At 40.9% G+C, this 19,026-nt stretch overlaps 1 protein-coding gene across 7 annotated transcripts in view; it reads left to right on the top strand.

Moving 5' to 3' along the window:
* LOC143101192 (basement membrane-specific heparan sulfate proteoglycan core protein-like) overlaps nucleotides 1-19,026 on the top strand; it is a 74,378-nt gene that overhangs the window by 35,488 nt on the left and 19,864 nt on the right. For 2 of the 7 annotated variants that reach the window (XM_076264596.1, XM_076264595.1), the window contains exons 15-21: nucleotides 1,325-1,591; nucleotides 2,105-2,371; nucleotides 2,955-3,221; nucleotides 5,463-5,729; nucleotides 9,102-9,368; nucleotides 9,892-10,158; nucleotides 10,869-11,135. In XM_076264596.1, coding sequence (XP_076120711.1) covers nucleotides 1,325-1,591; nucleotides 2,105-2,371; nucleotides 2,955-3,221; nucleotides 5,463-5,729; nucleotides 9,102-9,368; nucleotides 9,892-10,158; nucleotides 10,869-11,135 — 1,869 coding nt within the window. The remainder of the gene's footprint in view (nucleotides 1-1,324; nucleotides 1,592-2,104; nucleotides 2,372-2,954; nucleotides 3,222-5,462; nucleotides 5,730-9,101; nucleotides 9,369-9,891; nucleotides 10,159-10,868; nucleotides 11,136-19,026) is intronic. The other 5 variants (XM_076264597.1, XM_076264599.1, XM_076264598.1 and 2 more) reach the window with 5 other exon arrangements.

Below are 19,026 nucleotides of genomic sequence, written 5' to 3'. Positions count from 1 at the left end.
AGGTAAACTGTGGAAGATTATCACATTAATATAACCTTTACAAAGCCAATTTGATGGTAAACAAACTTGGAGTAGAGGAATCGTTCACCTAGCATAGCCATACAGCATAGACATAGTGAGTCGCTATCGAAAGAATGAGCCATGCAAAGTCGGGCAGCCGTGGCCTACTGGTTAGCGCTTCGGACTTGTAACCGGAGGGTTGCCGGTTCGAACCCCGACTAGTAGGCACGGCTGAAGTGGCCTTGAGCAAGACACCTAACCCCTCACTGCTCCCCGAGAGCCGCTGTAGTTGCAGGCAGCTCACTGCGCCGGGATTAGTGTGTGCTTCACCTCACTGTGTGTTCACTGTGTGCTGAGTTTGTTTCACTAATTCATGGATTGGGATAAATGCAGAGACCAAATTTCCCTCACGGGTTCAAAAGAGTATATATACTTATACTTACTTACTATACTTCAAGAATGGCGGCTCGAATCATCATAACATTACTTTGTCAGTCAATATAGCTCTTTGGAGACAGTTTTTGCTTGTTGTTAATCCTTCGCATTTTCATTGTGTACAGGTGGAACAAGTCACGAGAAGTAGGCTGTTTACAACGGCAGAGTAAAATATAAATATATCGCGACTCTAGGGGGAGCTCTGCAGTCGCCAAAAATACCTGAACCTGCATAGGATACCTTTAATCCTGTGTATAGGACTTCAGGTATTGATTGTATGGTTGGGACAATATGGATTTTTTCTTACCGCAGTTGAAAAGCAAGAAATTACTGCGATTTCGCTGAATACAGCTTTAAATCCCACCCCCCCAAAAACAGCAGAAAAAAAAAAAAAGTGTACTTAAATTCACACTGGACAACACATAATTAGTACTACATATTGCAATGACAAATAATGTGAAATCTGAAATTATTAATATGCAATAGAGAACCAAAAACACCACTCCAATGTTGCATAATAACAAGCGCATATGGCGCAATAAAATACCTTACCATGGATAGTAGAAGACATACACAGACAGCTAGTCTGTCACTTTTTCTCAGTTTTTAGAGAGTTATCGAGCTGGGGTGCATTTTTCCAAAACCATAGTTGCTAACCTGTTAGCAACTATGGTTTTGGGAAACGCGCCCCTGGCCAGTACCAGTACACATGTGTAGGGCGTAGAGGTAACAGGCCAAAGACTTCCATGTCGGTACCATGTCTGATATATAAATACAATATTACATGAACATGTTTACTATATTGTTACCAAGGTCTTGCGTAATCTAATGAGAACAGTTCATATTCATTCTCCTTTGCTCTTTGTTCTCTCCATCTACTCCTCTGCAGAGCTGCCTTTGGCTACACTGACTATAGAGCCCCAGAGTCCTGTGTTCACTGGAGAGACGGTCACTCTGAAGTGTGTGATAGAGTCTCTCAGTGGCTGGACATACAAGTGGTATGAGGGGTCCAGCAGCCTCCCAGTGTCTGAGGGAAACACCTTCATCATCATAGCAGCTGCTGAGTCTCATAAGGGCCAGTACTGGTGTCAGGGGGAGAGGAGAGACAGACCCACATCATCACAACCAAGCGGGAAAACAACTCTTGATGTCAAAGGTAAATGTGTGTGTCATAATTTTAAAAGACTCAATAGTTTGATAAGTGGCCTTAAATTCACACTGGACGACACAGAATTAGTACTACATATTGCAATGACAAATAATGTGAAAAATTAAATGATTAATATGCAATAGAGAAACGAAAACACCTCTCCAGTGTTTCATATAACAAGCGCATATGGCACAATAAAATACATTTCTCTATCCTAACGTAATTCTTGGCCACATAACACAAATGCAGTAGCATGGATAATAGAAGATATACACAGACAGCTGGTCTGTCACTTTGTCAGTTTTTAGAGAGCCAGTACCAGTACACATGTGGTAGGCGTAGAGGTAACAGGCCAAAGACTTCCATGTTGGCACCATGTCTGAATTGTAGACTGATATATAAATAAAATATTACATGGACATGTTTACTATATTGTTACCAAGGTCTTGAGTAATCTAATGAGAACAGTTCAAGTTCATTCTCCTTTGCTCCTTGTTCTCTCCATCTACTCCTCTGCAGAGCTGCCTTTGGCTACGCTGACTGTAGAGCCCCAGAGTCCTGTGTTCACTGGAGAGACGGTCACTCTGAAGTGTGTGATAGAGTCTCTCAGTGGCTGGACATACAAGTGGTATGAGGGGTCCAGCAGCCTCCCAGTGTCTGAGGGAAACACCTTCACCATCAGAGGAGCTACTGAGTCTCATAAAGGCCAGTACTGGTGTCAGGGGGAGAGGAGAGACAGACCCACATCATCACAACCAAGTGGGAAAACAAGTCTTGATGTCAAAGGTAAATGTGTGTGTCATCATTTTCAAAGACTCAATAGTTTGATAAGTGGCCTTAAATCCACACTGGACAACACATAATTAGTACTACATATTGCAATGACAAATAATGTGAAACATGAAATTATTAATATGCAATAGAGACCCAAAAACACCACTCCAATGTTGCATAATAACAAGCGCATATGGCGCAATAAAATACCTTTGTCTATCCTAACGTAATTCTCGGCCACATAGCGCAAATGTAATACCATGGATAGTAGAAGACATACACAGACAGCTAGTCTGTCACTTTTTCTCAGTTTTTAGAGAGTTATCGAGCTGGGGTGCATTTCCCAAAACCATAGTTGCTAACCTGTTAGCAACTATGGTTTTGGGAAACGCGCCCCTGGCCAGTACCAGTACACAAGTGGAGGGCGTAGAGGTAACAGGCCAAAGACTTCCATGTCGGTACCATGTCTGATTTATAAATACAATATTACATGAACATGTTTACTATATTGTTACCCAGGTCTTGCGTAATCTAATGAGAACAGTTCATATTTATTCTCCTTTGCTCCTTGTTCTCTCCATCTACTCCTCTGCAGAGCTGCCTTTGGCTACACTGACTGTAGAGCCCCAGAGTCCTGTGTTCACTGGAGAGATGGTCACTCTGAAGTGTGTGATAGAGTCTCTCAGTGGCTGGACATACAAGTGGTATGAGGGGTCCAGCAGAACCCCAGTGTCTGAGGGAAACACCTTCACCATCAGAGGAGCTGCTGAGTCTCATAAGGGCCAGTACTGGTGTCAGGGGGAGAGGAGAGACAGACCCACATCATCACAACCAAGTGGGAAAACAACTCTTGATGTCAAAGGTAGATGTGTGTGTGTGTGTGTGTGTGTATGTAGAGTGCGCACACACACAAGTGTCTTTGATCCAGTATTTACTTATATGTGACAGGGCCAATCAAGTTATCTAACTTAATGGATGCAGACAGAGGCAATAGTATAAACAATGATGCATCATTATTTATTTCCGTTGTTTGATACCAGTGGTAGGGGTGAGCAAGAAGCAAAACAATTGGACAGACACACTACACACACCAGAATATAACCAAAAGAAAACTTACAATACACTTAACAATACATTGAGATGCCCATTTTGTTGGTATTTGCTGTGAGTTCTGAAATAATACAGATGCCAAGTAACTCTCTGATGGCTGCCTAGCTAGAAGTGACCTAAATACACACACTCTCAGATCACTTACACCAGTATAATACTCAACTTTCAATAGGAAGTTAGACCACCATAGAATACAGTAACTCTAGAGCCCTCATGAGGGTTCATATTACCCTGGAGATGAAGTCACTATGAGGTGTGACATCGCAGAGTACACAGGTTGGTATCAATGGTACACAAACAGATATTCTATTTACAAAGGGGGAAGTTGAGCCATCACCATTTCCCTCCCTGATCGAGCTGGCCAGTACCAGTACACAAGTGGAGGGTGTAGAGGTAACAGGCCAAAGACTTCCATGTCGGTATCATGTCTGAATTGTATACTGATATATCAATAAAATAATACATGGACATTGGACATGTTTACTATATTGTTACCAAGGTCTTGTGTAATGTAATGAGAACAGTTCATATTTATTCTCCTTTGCTCCTTGTTCTCTCCATCTACTCCTCTGCAGAGCTGCCTTTGGCTACGCTGACTATAGAGCCCCAAAGTCCTGTGTTCACTGGAGAGACGGTCACTCTGAACTGTGTGATAGAGTCTCTCAGTGGCTGGACATACAAGTGGTATAAGGGGTCCAGCAGAACCCCAGTGTCTGAGGGAAACACCTTCACCATCAATGGAGCTACTGAGTCTCACAAGGGCCAATACTGGTGTCAGGGGGAGAGGAGAGACAGATCGATCCATAGCATCACAACCAAGCGGGACAATAACTCTTGATGTCAAAGGTAGATGTATGTGTGTGTGTGTGTGTGTGGGCGGCGGGGGGGTGTTGGGGGTGGGGGGTGTATGTGTGTCTATTTATGTGTGACAGGGCCAATCAAGTTATCTAACTCAATGGATGCAGACAGAGGCAGTAGTATAAACAATGTTACATTTTTATTCATTTTATTTGTTTGAAACCAATTTTAGGGGTAAGGAAGAAACAAAACAATTGGACAGACACACAATACACACTAGAATATAACCAATAGAAATCGTACCATACACTTAAAGGTGCTCTAAGCGATGCTACGTGTTTTTAGGCAAAAACATATTTTGTCACTTACAGCAAACATCACCTCACCATCCGCTAGCTGCCTGTGTCCTGAATACACTGTAAAAAAATGTGATCTCTGTTGAGTGCCCAGGCTCCAAAAATGGTAACAAAAACAACCTGGGCCAACCTGGCCTATAAAAACAAAACAAACTGTTCCAGCAAATCACAGACAAGATGCGCATTTAGGAGAGGTTCAATTGCACGGGAAGGAGGGGGAGGATGTAGCGAGCTAGCTCTGTTTTGTTTGAACGTCAACAGAAGTGACGTTACCCAGCATCACTTAGAGCGCCTTTAACAATACATTGAGATGGCCATTGAATTAATATTTGCTGTGAGGCCTGAAATAATACAGATACTAATTAACTCTCCGATGGCTGTCTAGCTAGAAGTTATCTAAATACACACACTCTCAGATCAGTATAATACTCAACTTTCAATAGGAAGTTAGACCACCATAGAATACAGTAACTCTAGAGCCCTCATGAGGGTTCATATTACCCTGGAGATGAAGTCACTATGAGGTGTGACATCGCAGAGTACACAGGTTGGTATCAATGGTACACAAACAGATATTCCATTTACAAAGGGGGAAGTTGAGCCATCACCATTTCCCTCCCTGATCGAGCTGGCCAGTACCAGTACACAAGTGGAGGGCGTAGAGGTAATAGACCAAAGACTTCCAAGTCGGTATCATGTCTGAATTGTATACTGATATATAAGTAAAATATTACATGGACATGTTTACTATATTGTTACCAAGGTCTTGAGTAATCTAATGAGAACAGTTCAAGTTCATTCTCCTTTGCTCCTTGTTCTCTCCATCTACTCCTCTGCAGAGCTGCCTTTGGCTACGCTGACTGTAGAGCCCCAGAGTCCTGTGTTCATTGGAGAGACGGTCACTCTGAACTGTGTGATAGAGTCTCTCAGTGGCTGGACATATAAGTGGTATAAGGGGTCCAGCAGAACCGCAGTGTCTGAGGGAAACACCTTGACCATCATTGGAGCTGCTGAGTCTCATAAGGGCCAGTACTGGTGTCAGGGGCAGAGGAGAGACAGACCCACATCATCACAACCAAGCAGGATATTAACTCTTGATGTCAAAGGTAGATGTGTGTGTGTGTGTGGGGGGGGGGGGTGTATGTGTGTCTATTTATGTGTGACAGGGCCAATCAAGTTATCTAACTCAATGGATGCAGACAGAGGCAGTAGTATAAACAATGTTGCATTATTATTCATTTTATTTGTTTGAAACCAATTGTAGGGGTAAGGAAGAAACAAAACAATTGGACAGACACACAATACACACTAGAATATAACCAATAGAAATCGTACCATACACTTAAAGGTGCTCTAAGCGATGCTACGCGTTTTTAGGCTAAAACATATTTTGTCACTTACAGCAAACATCACCTCACCATCCGCTAGCTCCCTGTGTCCTGAATACACTGTAACAAAATGTGATCTCTGTTGAGTGCCCAAGCTCCAAAAATGGTAACAAAAACAACCTGGGCCAACCTGGCCTATAAAAACATAACAAACTGTTCCAGCAAATCACAGACAAGATGCGCATTTAGGAGAGGTTCAATTGCACGGGAAGGAGGGGGAGGATGTAGCGAGCTAGCTCTCTGTTTTGTTTGAACGTCAACAGAAGTGACATTACCCAGCATCACTTAGAGCGCCTTTAACAATACATTGAGATGGCCATTGAATGAATATTTGCTGTGAGGCCAGAAATAATACAGATACTAACTAGAAAAGCATTTCCTGAAGGAAATACAGTGCATGAAAATGCAAAAAATATGATGTAAAATATCATACAGAGTAAAAACAAACTATATTGGTTGCTAGGTAGATGAGGTTTAATATAGTTAGAATGACTGAACAGTTAAATAGGTGGATAGTTTAAATGGTTAAATTATTTGCAAGGTAGATGAGGTTTAATATAGTTGGAATGACTGAACAGTTAAATAGGTGGATAGTTTAAATGGTTAAATTATTTGCTAGGTATGAGGTTTAATATAGTTGGAATGACTGAACAGTTAAATAGGTGGATAGTTTAAATGGTTAAATTATTTGCTAGGTAGATGAGATTTAATATAGGTGGATAGTTTAAATGGTCAAATTATTTGCTAGGTAGATGAGGTTTAATATAGTTGGAATGATTGAACAGTTGAAACAGTTGAACAGGATGTGTAGTAAGAGAATGAGACTGTATGCTTAAAGCCTGAGAAACTGACAGTTGATGCAGGTGGCCTGGCCACCTGGCACAAGATTCTAATTGCTGTGATGTCATAAAGGCCTAATAGTTTTTAATTAATAGTTTAATCAATCAATCAATCAATCAGTTGAACTGACTCTTTGATGGGGCCTAGATGAGCTGCTGGAAGTTGATACAGGTGCAAATCAAGTTAATTAGCCCATTGTGATGTCATCAGCCTAATGTTAAGTCTATGGGGAAATTTTGAGTAGTTTTTAATAAATAGTTTAAAAAGTATAAGGGCCCTATCATGACATTCTAAAGTGCATCGTCACTCGTCAAAAGTCTATTCAAATTTAGTAGGATGTCCAGTTCACATTGGAAGGGGTTTCGCTATCAAAAGTGGAGCGCATGGCTTAACAAGGTGTTCCTAGGTCTTTTAATCAGTCATATGGGTGTGTTTGGGGCGTAACATCATTTTAAACCAATGAGAATGACATCTGTCATTCCCTTTAACAGCGCAACGCGAGATATGTCAAATAAATGCATCGGTATTTTGGCATTCAAAGGCGCATTTGAAGGAGGCTGCTTGCGAGACCGTATAGAATAGTCATTCTTAAACCATGCTTTACTAAAACCTAGCATAGCCTTCACACATTTGCACTCGTCTATTTGAACTCATTGGCAAAGTGAAACTAACTTCACCAAGGAGTCAGTCAACGACAAGACATTTTTATGCAGTTACTTTCACCAAAGATTGTTAAGGCGGAGCAAGATACTTCGTCGTAGTTCATGTCTATGGGCGCGAAATGGGGATCGAATCCTGTCTGCATAAAGAGGCGTGTCGATGACGTATTGATGAGCGTACGTTGCAACCCGCCAACAGCAGCGGCATAAATAACCGGCGCACACCTGATATAAAGTCGATTTTCTCCAGACTGGAATGCTGAAAAATGCTAAAAATGTACCTGAAATGTTCACAAGGGTTTGAGGATCATAAAAACGTGCCCGAAATTCACATTCCTAACTCTATAGAACTAAGACCTTAGCATATCTGGTAAAATTCTGAGCTATGCCCATAGACTTCAATGGAGCAGTCGCTGCCTCTGCTCTGCATAAAGGGGGATTTTGACCCCCCCCCTCGTGCGATCCGGGTTCCCGGAAGTGGCTCCTGATGAAGTATCTTGCTCCGCCTTAACAATCTTTGCTTTCACTATTGACTGACAATGGGTTACCATCGAAAACATAGGCTGGAAAAAGCAACACTTACCCGAATATTGCTCAAATGACTGAATTAAACAACATTTATCCTGCAGAGGAGTTGCTGATATCTCGTGACAGTGCGTCTTCAGCTGTGCTCCATACGTGTCTCTCGCCTCTCCCCTAATCACTTTTAACCGTCATTACCAATTTTGCAAATGATGGTGAATAACTACTCATTATGAGATGTATAGTATTTCGTAATATCTTTGTTCTGATTATGTTTCCCATTGTAATCGTGCAATTTGTAATGCTTTGCATGGACGTGCGCTGGTGTGCGTTCATGAATGATAGAAGGATGGTGCGTGCACCTGCCAATATGACTGGTGACATGCGCTCTTAAAATAGCATATGAACAACTCGCCATTGACTTCTGACCAGGTTTTGGTGGTGTATGATAGCGATTTTTAGACAACGCGCTGGGCCCCTCCCTAGGTTGTTAATTGCCACACCCCTGGGCGCAATGCTTAAAAAATAAACGTGCAAAATACCGAATTCAACTTTGCGTGGGTGAATAACGAGTATTACGCCATGCGCTGGTGACCCAAAATACAGCCCTAAAAGTTACAAAGATGAAACATACATTGCCCGGGTGTCCTAAGTAAGATCTACGTGACAAAGTTTGAATTAAGTTTCTACGTTAAACGGTTGAAGCTGCATTAAACGCGTTAGAAGAAGAAGAAGAAGCCTAGGAAGAACAGTACAGTGCATTTTCATGCACTGTAATAATAAGAAGAAGCCTAGGAAGAACAGTACAGTGCATTTTCAGACAGGTAGTCTGTCACTTTGTCAGTTTTTAGAGAGTTATCGAGCTGGTCAGTACCAGTACACAAGTGGAGGGCGTAGAGGTAACAGGCCAAAGACTTCCATGTCAGCACCATGTCTGAATTGTAGACTGATATATAAATAAAATATTACATGGACATGTTTACTATATTGTTACCAAGGCGTAATCTAATGAGAACAGTTCATATTTATTCTCCTTTGCTTCTTGTTCTCTCAATCTACTGCTCTGCAGAGCTTCCTTTGGCCACACTGACTGTAGAGCCCCAGAGTCCTGTGTTCACTGGAGAGACGGTCACTCTGAAGTGTGTGATAGAGTCTCTCAGTGGCTGGACATACAAGTGGTATGAGGGGTCCAGCAGCGTCCCAGTGTCTGAGGGAAACACCTTCATCATCATAGCAGCTGCTGAGTCTCCTAAGGGCCAGTACTGGTGTCAGGGGGAGAGGAGAGACAGACCCACATCATCACAACCAAGTGGGAAAACAACTCTTGATGTCAAAGGTAAATGTGTGTCATAATTTTTAAAGACTCAATAGTTTGATAAGTGGCCTTAAATTCACACTGGACAACAAAGAATTAGTACTACCTGTTGCAATGACAAATAATGTGAAACATGAAATTATTAATATGCAATAGAGAAACGAAAACACCTCTCCAGTGTTTCATATAACAAGCGCATATGGCACAATAAAATACCTTTGTCTATACTAACGTAATTCTTGGCCACATAACGCAAATGCAGTAGCATGGATAATAGAAGATATACACAGACAGCTAGTCTGTCACTTTGTCAGTTTTTAGAGAGTTATCGAGCTGGCCAGTACCAGTACACATGTGGTAGGCGTAGAGGTAATAGGCCAAAGACTTCCATGTCGGCACCATGTCTGAATTGTAGACTGATATATAAATAAAATATTACATGAACATGTTTACTATATTGTTACTAAGATCTTGCGTAATCTAATGAGAACAGTTCATATTCATTCTCCTTTGCTCCTTGTTCTCTCCATCTACTGCTCTGCAGAGCTGCCTTTGGCTACACTGACTATAGAGCCCCAGAGTCCTGTGTTCACTGGAGAGACGGTCACTCTGAAGTGTGTGATAGAGTCTCTCAGTGACTGGACATACAAGTGGTATGAGGGGTCCAGCAGCGTCCCAGTGTCTGAGGGAAACACCTTCATCATCATAGCAGCTGCTGAGTCTCATAAGGGCCAGTACTGGTGTCAGGGGGAGAGGAGAGACAGACCCACATCATCACAACCAAGCGGGAAAACAACTCTTGATGTCAAAGGTAAATGTGTGTGTCATAATTTTTAAAGACTCAATAGTTTGATATGTGGACTTAAAGGAATTATCCGGAGTAAAATGCACTTTAGATAAATTTACGGATGATTGGGAGTACATACGTTGAGTTGACATCCAAATCATGTAATTCGGATGTGTTTTGAGAAAGTTCGATGTTACCGTTTTTAGTCAAAACTCGTTAGCCTGGAAGTGACGCGGGCATGTCATTTCGCCGCTACAAAACGCTATTTCTATACCTCTTCTACAGTTCCAAACAACATTACACTTACGTGGTAGTGAGTAGAGGGTCCCTAAAGCCAAACCGAAGTATCCCGAGGTCTTTATGTGGTCGGATAGAGAGTCCAGAATGAATTTCATCAAGCCAGTACCTTTCCGGAAATGTTGCCATCTTTGCTGCCAGCTTCAGGGGAAAGTCCGTAGGAGTCGATTGCTGAGTGTGGAGTAACACACTCTGGAAATTCACAATTTTGTCGCCGTTTTTTTTTTTTTTTTAAACATAGTCCAGTATTTCTTTCGAAATTGAAATGAAGTTGTATGGACTGGACTATGTTTTAAAAAAAGAAAAAAAAAACGGCGACGAAATTGTGAATTTCCAGAGCGTTTACTATATTGTTACCAAGGTCTTGCGTAATCTAATGAGAACAGTTCATATTCATTCTCCTTTGCTCCTTGTTCTCTTCATCTACTCCTCTGCAGAGCTGCCTTTGGCTACGCTGACTGTAGAGCCCCAGAGTTCTGTGTTGACGGGAGAGACGGTCACTCTGAAGTGTGTGATAGAGTCTCTCAGTGACTGGACATACAAGTGGTATAAGGGGCCCAGCAGAACCCCAGTGTCCCAGGGAAACACCTTCACCATCAAAGGAGCTACTGAGTCTCATAAGGGCCAGTACTGGTGTCAGGGGGAGAGGAGAGACAGACCCACATCATCACAACCAAGCAGGGAAACAACTCTTGATGTCAAAGGTAGGTGTGTGTGTGTGTGTGTGTGTGCAAGTGTCTTTGATCCAGTATCTATTTATGTGCCACATGGCCAATGAAGTTGTAAGAAAAACAGAGGCCTTCCAAAAATGTAATAAAAGTAATCCTTTATTCCAATCAAAATGTAATAAAAGAATAATCCTTTATTCCAATAAAAAGCAGTAATAAGGTTCCCAATAAACCTTTCGAAACACCGGTGTCAAAATGAATCCCCAAATAATGGAAAGCAAACACTTATATACACTTCTTCTTTCTCTTTTATCGCTATGGCGGTACACGTTTAGAATAAAGAATAACCTTCGCGAACCCTTTTGTTTTGTTGCCAGCATAAAAACAAGCTTACCATGGGCCTATCTGCAAATTTGAAACAAAAGGGATGAATTGAACGATGACAAAGTCGGACATTAGGGCTGGGCGATAAAACGATAGCGATATGTATCGCAATAGATATGTACTCGATATCAATAAAAATGCGTTCGATAGAACATTCGATAATTAAAAGCAACACACACCTCCCGCCTTACGTTGTCCATAAATAAATAGGCTAAATATATCTTGCATTGTAGCTAGTATGTGCAACTCTACCAGAGTAGACAAAAGAAGTAGGCCTACCTCAACACAGACTCTTGAGTCCTTGCCCCGTGCACTCTCTCTCTCTCTCTCTCTCTCTCTCCCTCTCAACCTCAACAGGCGCATCCCTCCTCAGCATGCACATGTAATCCAAACATTCACAATCGTGCAAGACGACTGGCTAAATTGCTATTAAATCCGGTTAGCATCATTAGCACGCTGCACGAATTTGTTCAAAACTGTTGCATTCAAATTGACTGCTAAATTCTAATCATCTCAATCCCGATGCAAATGGAAAAGTATTTTCCAAGACTCAAACGGGCCTGTCCTAAGGAGAAAAAGTATTCATTTGAAACTTAAACACACGTGGGGAAACTGAAGTCTAACCAGTAGAACTATGATAAACTAGCAAATTTAGCTACTTTGTTTACAATATTTCCAGGCTTCAACCAGTGCTGTTCATTCAGACTTATGTGCACATTTATTTATTTGAGTGTTTTTCACTGATTTGAATTCACTGAGGTGATTCAAATCAGAGGAAGGTTAAGTTTAAAATAAAAGTGTTTAAATTGAACTTTTTTCCCCTTCTGGTCCTTATCTGAAATAGATTTTTTTTTTTTTTAAATCAATAATTATCGATATCGACTGATATGAAATACTTATATCGTGATACAGTTTTCAGCCATATCGCCCAGCCCTATCGGACATATAGGCATAGTTCATTTTGAAAAAAATTATACAATTTGGAACTCTAGCTTTTCCCCACCGCAGTCTTTTAATGCCATCTAATTATAACGTTAGCGTGCGCAGTCTGCACCATACTGGCTTAAGCCCAATTCACACCAAAGATTCACGACGAGATGAGCTGCAACATTCTATAAACCAGCAACTTGATGCAACATTCTAAAACCTTGCAACTGTGACTAGACATGGTGAATGCTTTGCGACGGCTTGCAACGACGTGCAGCGTCTATTTCACCCCCAATAAGACGTTCTAAATGGAACGCGATCATAATTAACGCAACGACTAATTCACACCGCTGCAACTCCTTTCTGTAACAGGCTTTAAACAGACGATCCGAGGGTTTTAGAAGATTGAATACAACCCAAATCTAAAAAACAGACCAGGCCTCTATTTCAGACTGGTCTTTAGCCCAAACCTGTAGCCTCACCAGGCGTTTAAAAGAGACAGGTGTCTATTTGGGACTCGGTTATTATTTGAAGTTTTATGGTACTTTCTCAATTAGCATTCATCTCCCCCCTTGGCGGTGTCACAAAGTTGGGCACTCAATGCTTACTTGCTTTATGTGTATGCAGGGGCGCTGCTGCAGAATTTGGGCCCCCCAATAATGTATAGTATTATCGGGGAGGGGCCTCTCTTGGGCCCCCTGTCAGTGCTGGGTCCTTGGAATTGTAATAACACCCCCCCCCCCCCCTATTAAAGCTGTATCAAATGGACTAATAGTTGTAAACTTTTTTATTCACAATGACATCACTGCACAACTAGGGTTATGTACATATTGTATACATACAGCAATAATTTAACCCTTTGCAGACTGCACGTCATCAGTAATGGGGTACTTTAGAGTGTGCTGCCTGCAAAGGGTTAAACACTATGCACAGGATTAAGGTGTTGTGGATGGTCATCTACTTGATGGTTTGTGGTACCAATAAACAATTACATGACAACATGACAACAACAGTATAGCCTTTAGTGTCACTGTCACTTAATTGTATTTTATTTCAAGATTACATTTCTTTATATGGCTTCATATGCAATATCTTTAAGAATATGTTGACTGGGCTGTTGCATTCTGGGAACAAGCTTCCGCTAAGGTTAAGTTATATCAACTAAAGTCATCAAGTTATATCAACTAAAGGTATGAAGTTATATCAGCTAAAGGTATCAAGTGCTGAAGTTAAAGCAACTAAAGGTATCACATTATATCAACTAAGGATATTAAGTGGTGAAGTTATATCAACTAAAGTAATCAAGTTATATCAACTAAACCAAGTTATGTACAAACTAAAGTTGAGTTGAGTCAAATAGCAAGATTTATTTGAGTTAACTCCATTGTCTTTGTTATCTTGACATAAAATTCTTTCGCAGCATGGACACAAATATTTAAGTTGAAACAACAAGTTACGCAAAAACTAGCAAACATCCAACTTCTCCGGAAAGCTCCCTGGAGCGTGTGAATTAGAATCTCCGCACGTCTATTTCATGCGAGGGTGAGAGAAAGAGAGAAGGTGACAAGTGAGAATGACAGACAGAGCATAGTGATTGGCCTTTCTTTATACTATTTTTTATTTGGCCAACGGTGGCATGAAAGACTTGATGAGGTGAGCTTGTGATCACTCGCAAATTTGCGTTCCCGCAGCTGCCATTTTGCGAAACTAAAAAATCTCCACTGAGTGGGATTGTGAATTCACCTAGGCCTAATAGTTTGATGTTGTTTTAGAAAGTTATTACCAGTGGTGGGTAGAGTACTGAAAATCTATACTCAAGTACAAGTATATTTACTTCCTTCAAAATCTACTTGAGTAAAAGTAAATATTCCAATTGGACAAACCTACTCGAGTAAAAGTAAAAAAGTACTTCTTTATGAAACTACTCAAATTACAAGTTACTTTTCATTTTTGTATTGATGTGCTTGGATCAGTGAAAAAGACATAACAGGCCCTATTTTGGTGATCTAAAACACATGGTCACTTGCGGATAGCTTAAATACATTTAGGGGTTTGTCCAGTCCACACTCGGGGTGGTTTTGTTATCAAACGTCAGGCGCCTGGTGCAAAAACCAGGCACCTGGTGCTTAAACCAATCAAAATGACACCTGTCATTCCCTTTAGAAGCAAGCACTGCAACTTCAAACAGCGCATCTGTATTTTGATAGTCAGTGGCGCATTTGAAGGAATCAAATTGAAACACAACTACCAAAGGAGGGAGAGAGAGAGAGAGAGAGAGAGAGAGGAAGAATGGTAGAGGGAGATGATAGGAACAAGTTACCAACTATTACATTTTGGTTAAGCAATCTACAAAATCCCATACAATAATTGCTGCATATAATCAGTTGTCAACCCTTCCTGAAGCATACATTCTACTAGTTATACCATGCAGGGTCTCCAACCTTTTTGGGATTGAGGGCTACCTGAAGGATCCAAAATCATAGGGCTACTCATTTGAGACAAACAGACCCTCACTTCTTTTTTGCGAGGGTGATCCTCCTAAATAATAGACCTATGTGTATAATAGACCAGTTGGTCAGGCGACTTGTTGGCTATTTTTAGAAAGTGCGCTGTGGGCGCCGTAAAGGCATCCCGCAGGCTACATGGTGCCCGCGGGCACCGTTTTTGGAGACCCTTGAGTTATGTCAAGAAATAGCCTTTGTTTCAGTCGAATACAGCTAGGACTAGCTCGCTAAGTAGCACTACGAGAACCACTGATAGAAAACAATGCAATTTACCTCAACATTTTGAAGGCTGAAATTGTTAAGCTTAGGCTGACACATTCCTTTCATTATACGATTGTCTCCCTTCCTTCGCATGGGACGGAACAGTGTTGCAGATGTGGCCAGACGTTGACCATGGGAGTGGGGGCTGCTTTTGGTAGTAGGCTACTAACGTTCATCTCTGCATCCATGGCGTTTCTAGTCCTCAGTACCAACGTAACGGCCGACTCGTCTCCTCTGCTGTGTAATCGCAACAATGTTGCAACCTAGGGAGGGCACGTCGCTAACGTGTATGCTTGTATTCCAGTCAACGAAGATATGTGTAGCCTACTTCTATCAAAATACTCATTTTAATGAAGGCCCAATGGGAAATGTAATTGAGTAAAGAGTACAATTCTAGTTCAAATATTTACTCGAGTAAGAGTAAAATTACAGCCTTAAAAAGGAATGTGGAAAGTAGGCTATTCATTACCTGAAAAAAAGTACTTTTTTACTCATTTGCGTTACTTGTAACGCGTTACTACCCACCACTGTTATTACTTGTTTTTTTATTACTTGTACTTACCACTTATTTCAGTTAGCATTATATTTTCCATGTGTCGCTGATGGTTAAAGTTTTCAGAACTAAAATGCCCTCAGGGATCGCAGATATTTCCAAGGCCAAATGTAGCCATTTACAACAAGTCTGGAAGTGGGCCTAGGCTAAATATGTTGAGCTGCTCAGTGATGAATGTTTATGTAGTTTTTTTCTTTGTAGCATATGGGGCGTGCCACAACAAAAAGCTGACTTGGCTTCACTCAGAACAAATACTTTGTAGCCATATTTGTCTGGTTTGTTTGGGTTATACATTTTTAGGGTTGATTTCCCTTTGAATGCTATGGTCATTTCATCCAGTGACAGCTGCTTAGATGGATCATACACTGCTGAACCGGGGATGACCAAATTGATAATTGGGCGGATTTTGAATAGCCTGTCATAACCTGACTGACCCCTGTCAACATACTCCTCATTATTGGTGAAATGAAGGAAAGACAAAATCATCTCAAATCTATTCCTGGACATCACCTTGCCAAATCCAGGTGTTGCTGTTGGCCAATATTCGGCCCAATAATCCTCCAACTCTGACTTCTCTACCAGACCCATACTCAAATGCAGAGAAAAGAAGACTTTCATTTCACTGACAGTTACGTCAGACCATTGATGAAATCTGGAGTGTGGCTGGAGTTGATGAGAGTCTAAAAACTGATGGGCGTAGCGATTTGTCTCAATTACAAGTAAATTCCAGAAATCATCAGAAAGAAAGAGTGATAGAAAATCTAGGGGCGAATTGGCATTGGAGAGTTCTCCCAATGATATCCAATTGGCTGATTAAAGGGTGTGATCCAACATTGGTACTCCTCCTCATTGGCCGAGTACTCAAATCCGGCATTCCCATCATCTTGCGATAGAGTATGCATAATGGCTTCTCTGCCCCGTGTCACACCGCCTCTGCTCCTGCTGCAAGTATCACTGCCAGATCTGCCTCGCACGCGCTGAGTGGAGAGAATTTGCACAGCTAGGACTAGACCTACTGTCATTAGTGGTTTGATCCAGCAAGCCCACTATTGTTCTTAAGTTTTCTTATTAGTGGGTTTGATCCAGCAAGCCCACTATGTTCTTCTTAAGTTTTGTTATTAATGGGTTTGATCCAGCAAGCCCACTATTGTTCTTCTTAAGTTGTCTTTATTTATTTATTTATTAGTGGGTTTGATCCAGCAAGCCCACTATTGTTCTTCTTAAGTTTTGTTATTAATGGGTTTGATCCAGCAAGCCCACTATTGTTCTTCTTAAGTTTACTTTATTTATTATAGAGGGAGAGCAGCTTCACAGAAGAGAACTTCTGACGGCAAATTTGAGGAAAAGTTGGTAAACCACCCTTCTTACCTAATTTGAGGGTGCTGATTCTAAATATTGTGTTTACCAAGCTCAATTCTGAGTTCTAAGCTGCATAATCAGCATTTTAACATAAAATAGCGATTATTTTTGCTTATTTTTCCCTAAATTGGGTTGATTTCAAAAGTAAATCACTAAAACCAAATAAAAGTGTTCTCTAAATACATGTTTGAGCATTAAAGAAGCCATACTATAGTTTATTAACATATTTAATGGGAACATGATTACAGTTAAAGGGGAACTTGGCAACTATTTCAACGTAATAAACCCGTTTAGAAATCATTTGGATGGTTAAATGACCTGTTCCGGTGAAAATGGTGACTTTTCCCGCTGCCCCTAGCGTCCCCAGGCGGAAAACCAACCTTGCAACATTGAGACTACCGTCCCGAAAAGATAAGTGAGAAACAAGAAACTAGTTTTAAATCGTGTTTCTTACCTTGTAACATCCACATTGTCTGCCAAACTTATGCTAACCGTTTTGCTAGCTTGTAAACAAATCCATGTGCTTTATCGTTACCTTTTTCCACAGTTTGAAATAGCATAATGCACAATTTCTCCAGCAGAGGGGGAAATCCTGCCAAGTTTCCCTTTAACATGTAATAAACTCGGAAATTCTAATCAAAACACAACCATATTTTTATTGCTAACATAGTGAGTCACTCGTGGTGTTCAATGCATTTCATCACAATAACAAATTGCACAGATAACCTTCAACTCAGAATATATCCTACAGTACATATGAACTTAGATAGTGGGAATAAGCCTAATGCAGAACTGCATCTACCATCAGCAACAACCGGCAAGTAAAAAACATTTTACTTCTAGTAACACTGGATTTGGTATGTGTGCTTGCCTTCATACTAGAGCTTGAGAATGTGCTCTTCTAATATGCCATTGAGCAGCATCACTTGTTGGTGGTAGAGCCTCCGATCCTCGACATCTAGAAAACAGAGTGGCTCTGTCATAGTGTTGTCACGATACCAAAATTATGACTTCGATACAATACCTGACATATCTTGATACTCAATACTGAAACAATATCCAAATCCTAAAATATCTGGAAAAAGAAAGGAAGCAGGCCTCCTCCAAGTGTATTGAGTCATTTGTGTTGAATTTGGTGCACTTTTGGTCAATTCTGGGTTGACCAAAGGAGAGGAGTTCTAAGCTTCCTACATAATTATTATTTTTGTAGTCAGTAAAATAGTAGTTTGTGTGTGAGTTTGTTAAGTCCTTTATTGTTTGTTATAGCTCATTTATATTGTGTGATGTTTTGGCAATAAATTACCTTTAAATAGCCAAAGTAGGCTAGATCAAGGTCAGTGTTCAAATTACTGCATACCAATCACTTAATGCTATGCAGAAGAGCCTAATCTTTAGGTCATCTGATGTAGGATACCCTAGGCCTTCCTGTGTTTATGGGATTTCTTTGACAGTTGCAAATGGAAAAAAGTAAAGATAGTCTGTTCTGTAGTTCTGTGCTCCCAGTGTTATTTAATAAGTACGTTTCAACCACTCTTTGGGTCTTAGGTCTACACCATTATTACATTACATTACATTACATTTGGCTGACGCATTTTTAACCAAAGCGACTAACAACATGGTAACAGTTAAGTTTTAAAGCAATTCTCTCAACAATTTTAGGACAATTTAAAAACGGAGTACAGTAAGAATAAGTGCATCAGTGAGTGCTGTTTTTAAACAGTTGAGTGTCAGTTCAAGACGGCTGGTAAGTGCTAGCATCAGCAAGACTTGTTGTAAGTGGTGCTATGAAAGGAGATGTTCTCTAAAGAGCTGGGTCTTGAGGAGTTTTTTGAAAATGGAAAGGGATGACCCTGCCCTTGTAGGAACTGGCAGTGTGTTCCACCAACGAGGAACAACAGATGAGAAAAGTTTGGATTGGCCTGAGTGTATCTGTTGCAAT

Source organism: Alosa pseudoharengus, unplaced genomic scaffold (assembly GCF_046254945.1).
Source record: "Alosa pseudoharengus isolate Yale_2024_CS ecotype anadromous, Long Island Sound unplaced genomic scaffold, YU_APseudo_1.1 YU_APseudo_1.1_scf_30, whole genome shotgun sequence".
NCBI lineage: Eukaryota > Metazoa > Chordata > Actinopteri > Clupeiformes > Clupeidae > Alosa > Alosa pseudoharengus.
Note: the sequence above shows the minus strand (reverse complement) of the source record. Positions and strands in the feature narration are given on the sequence as shown.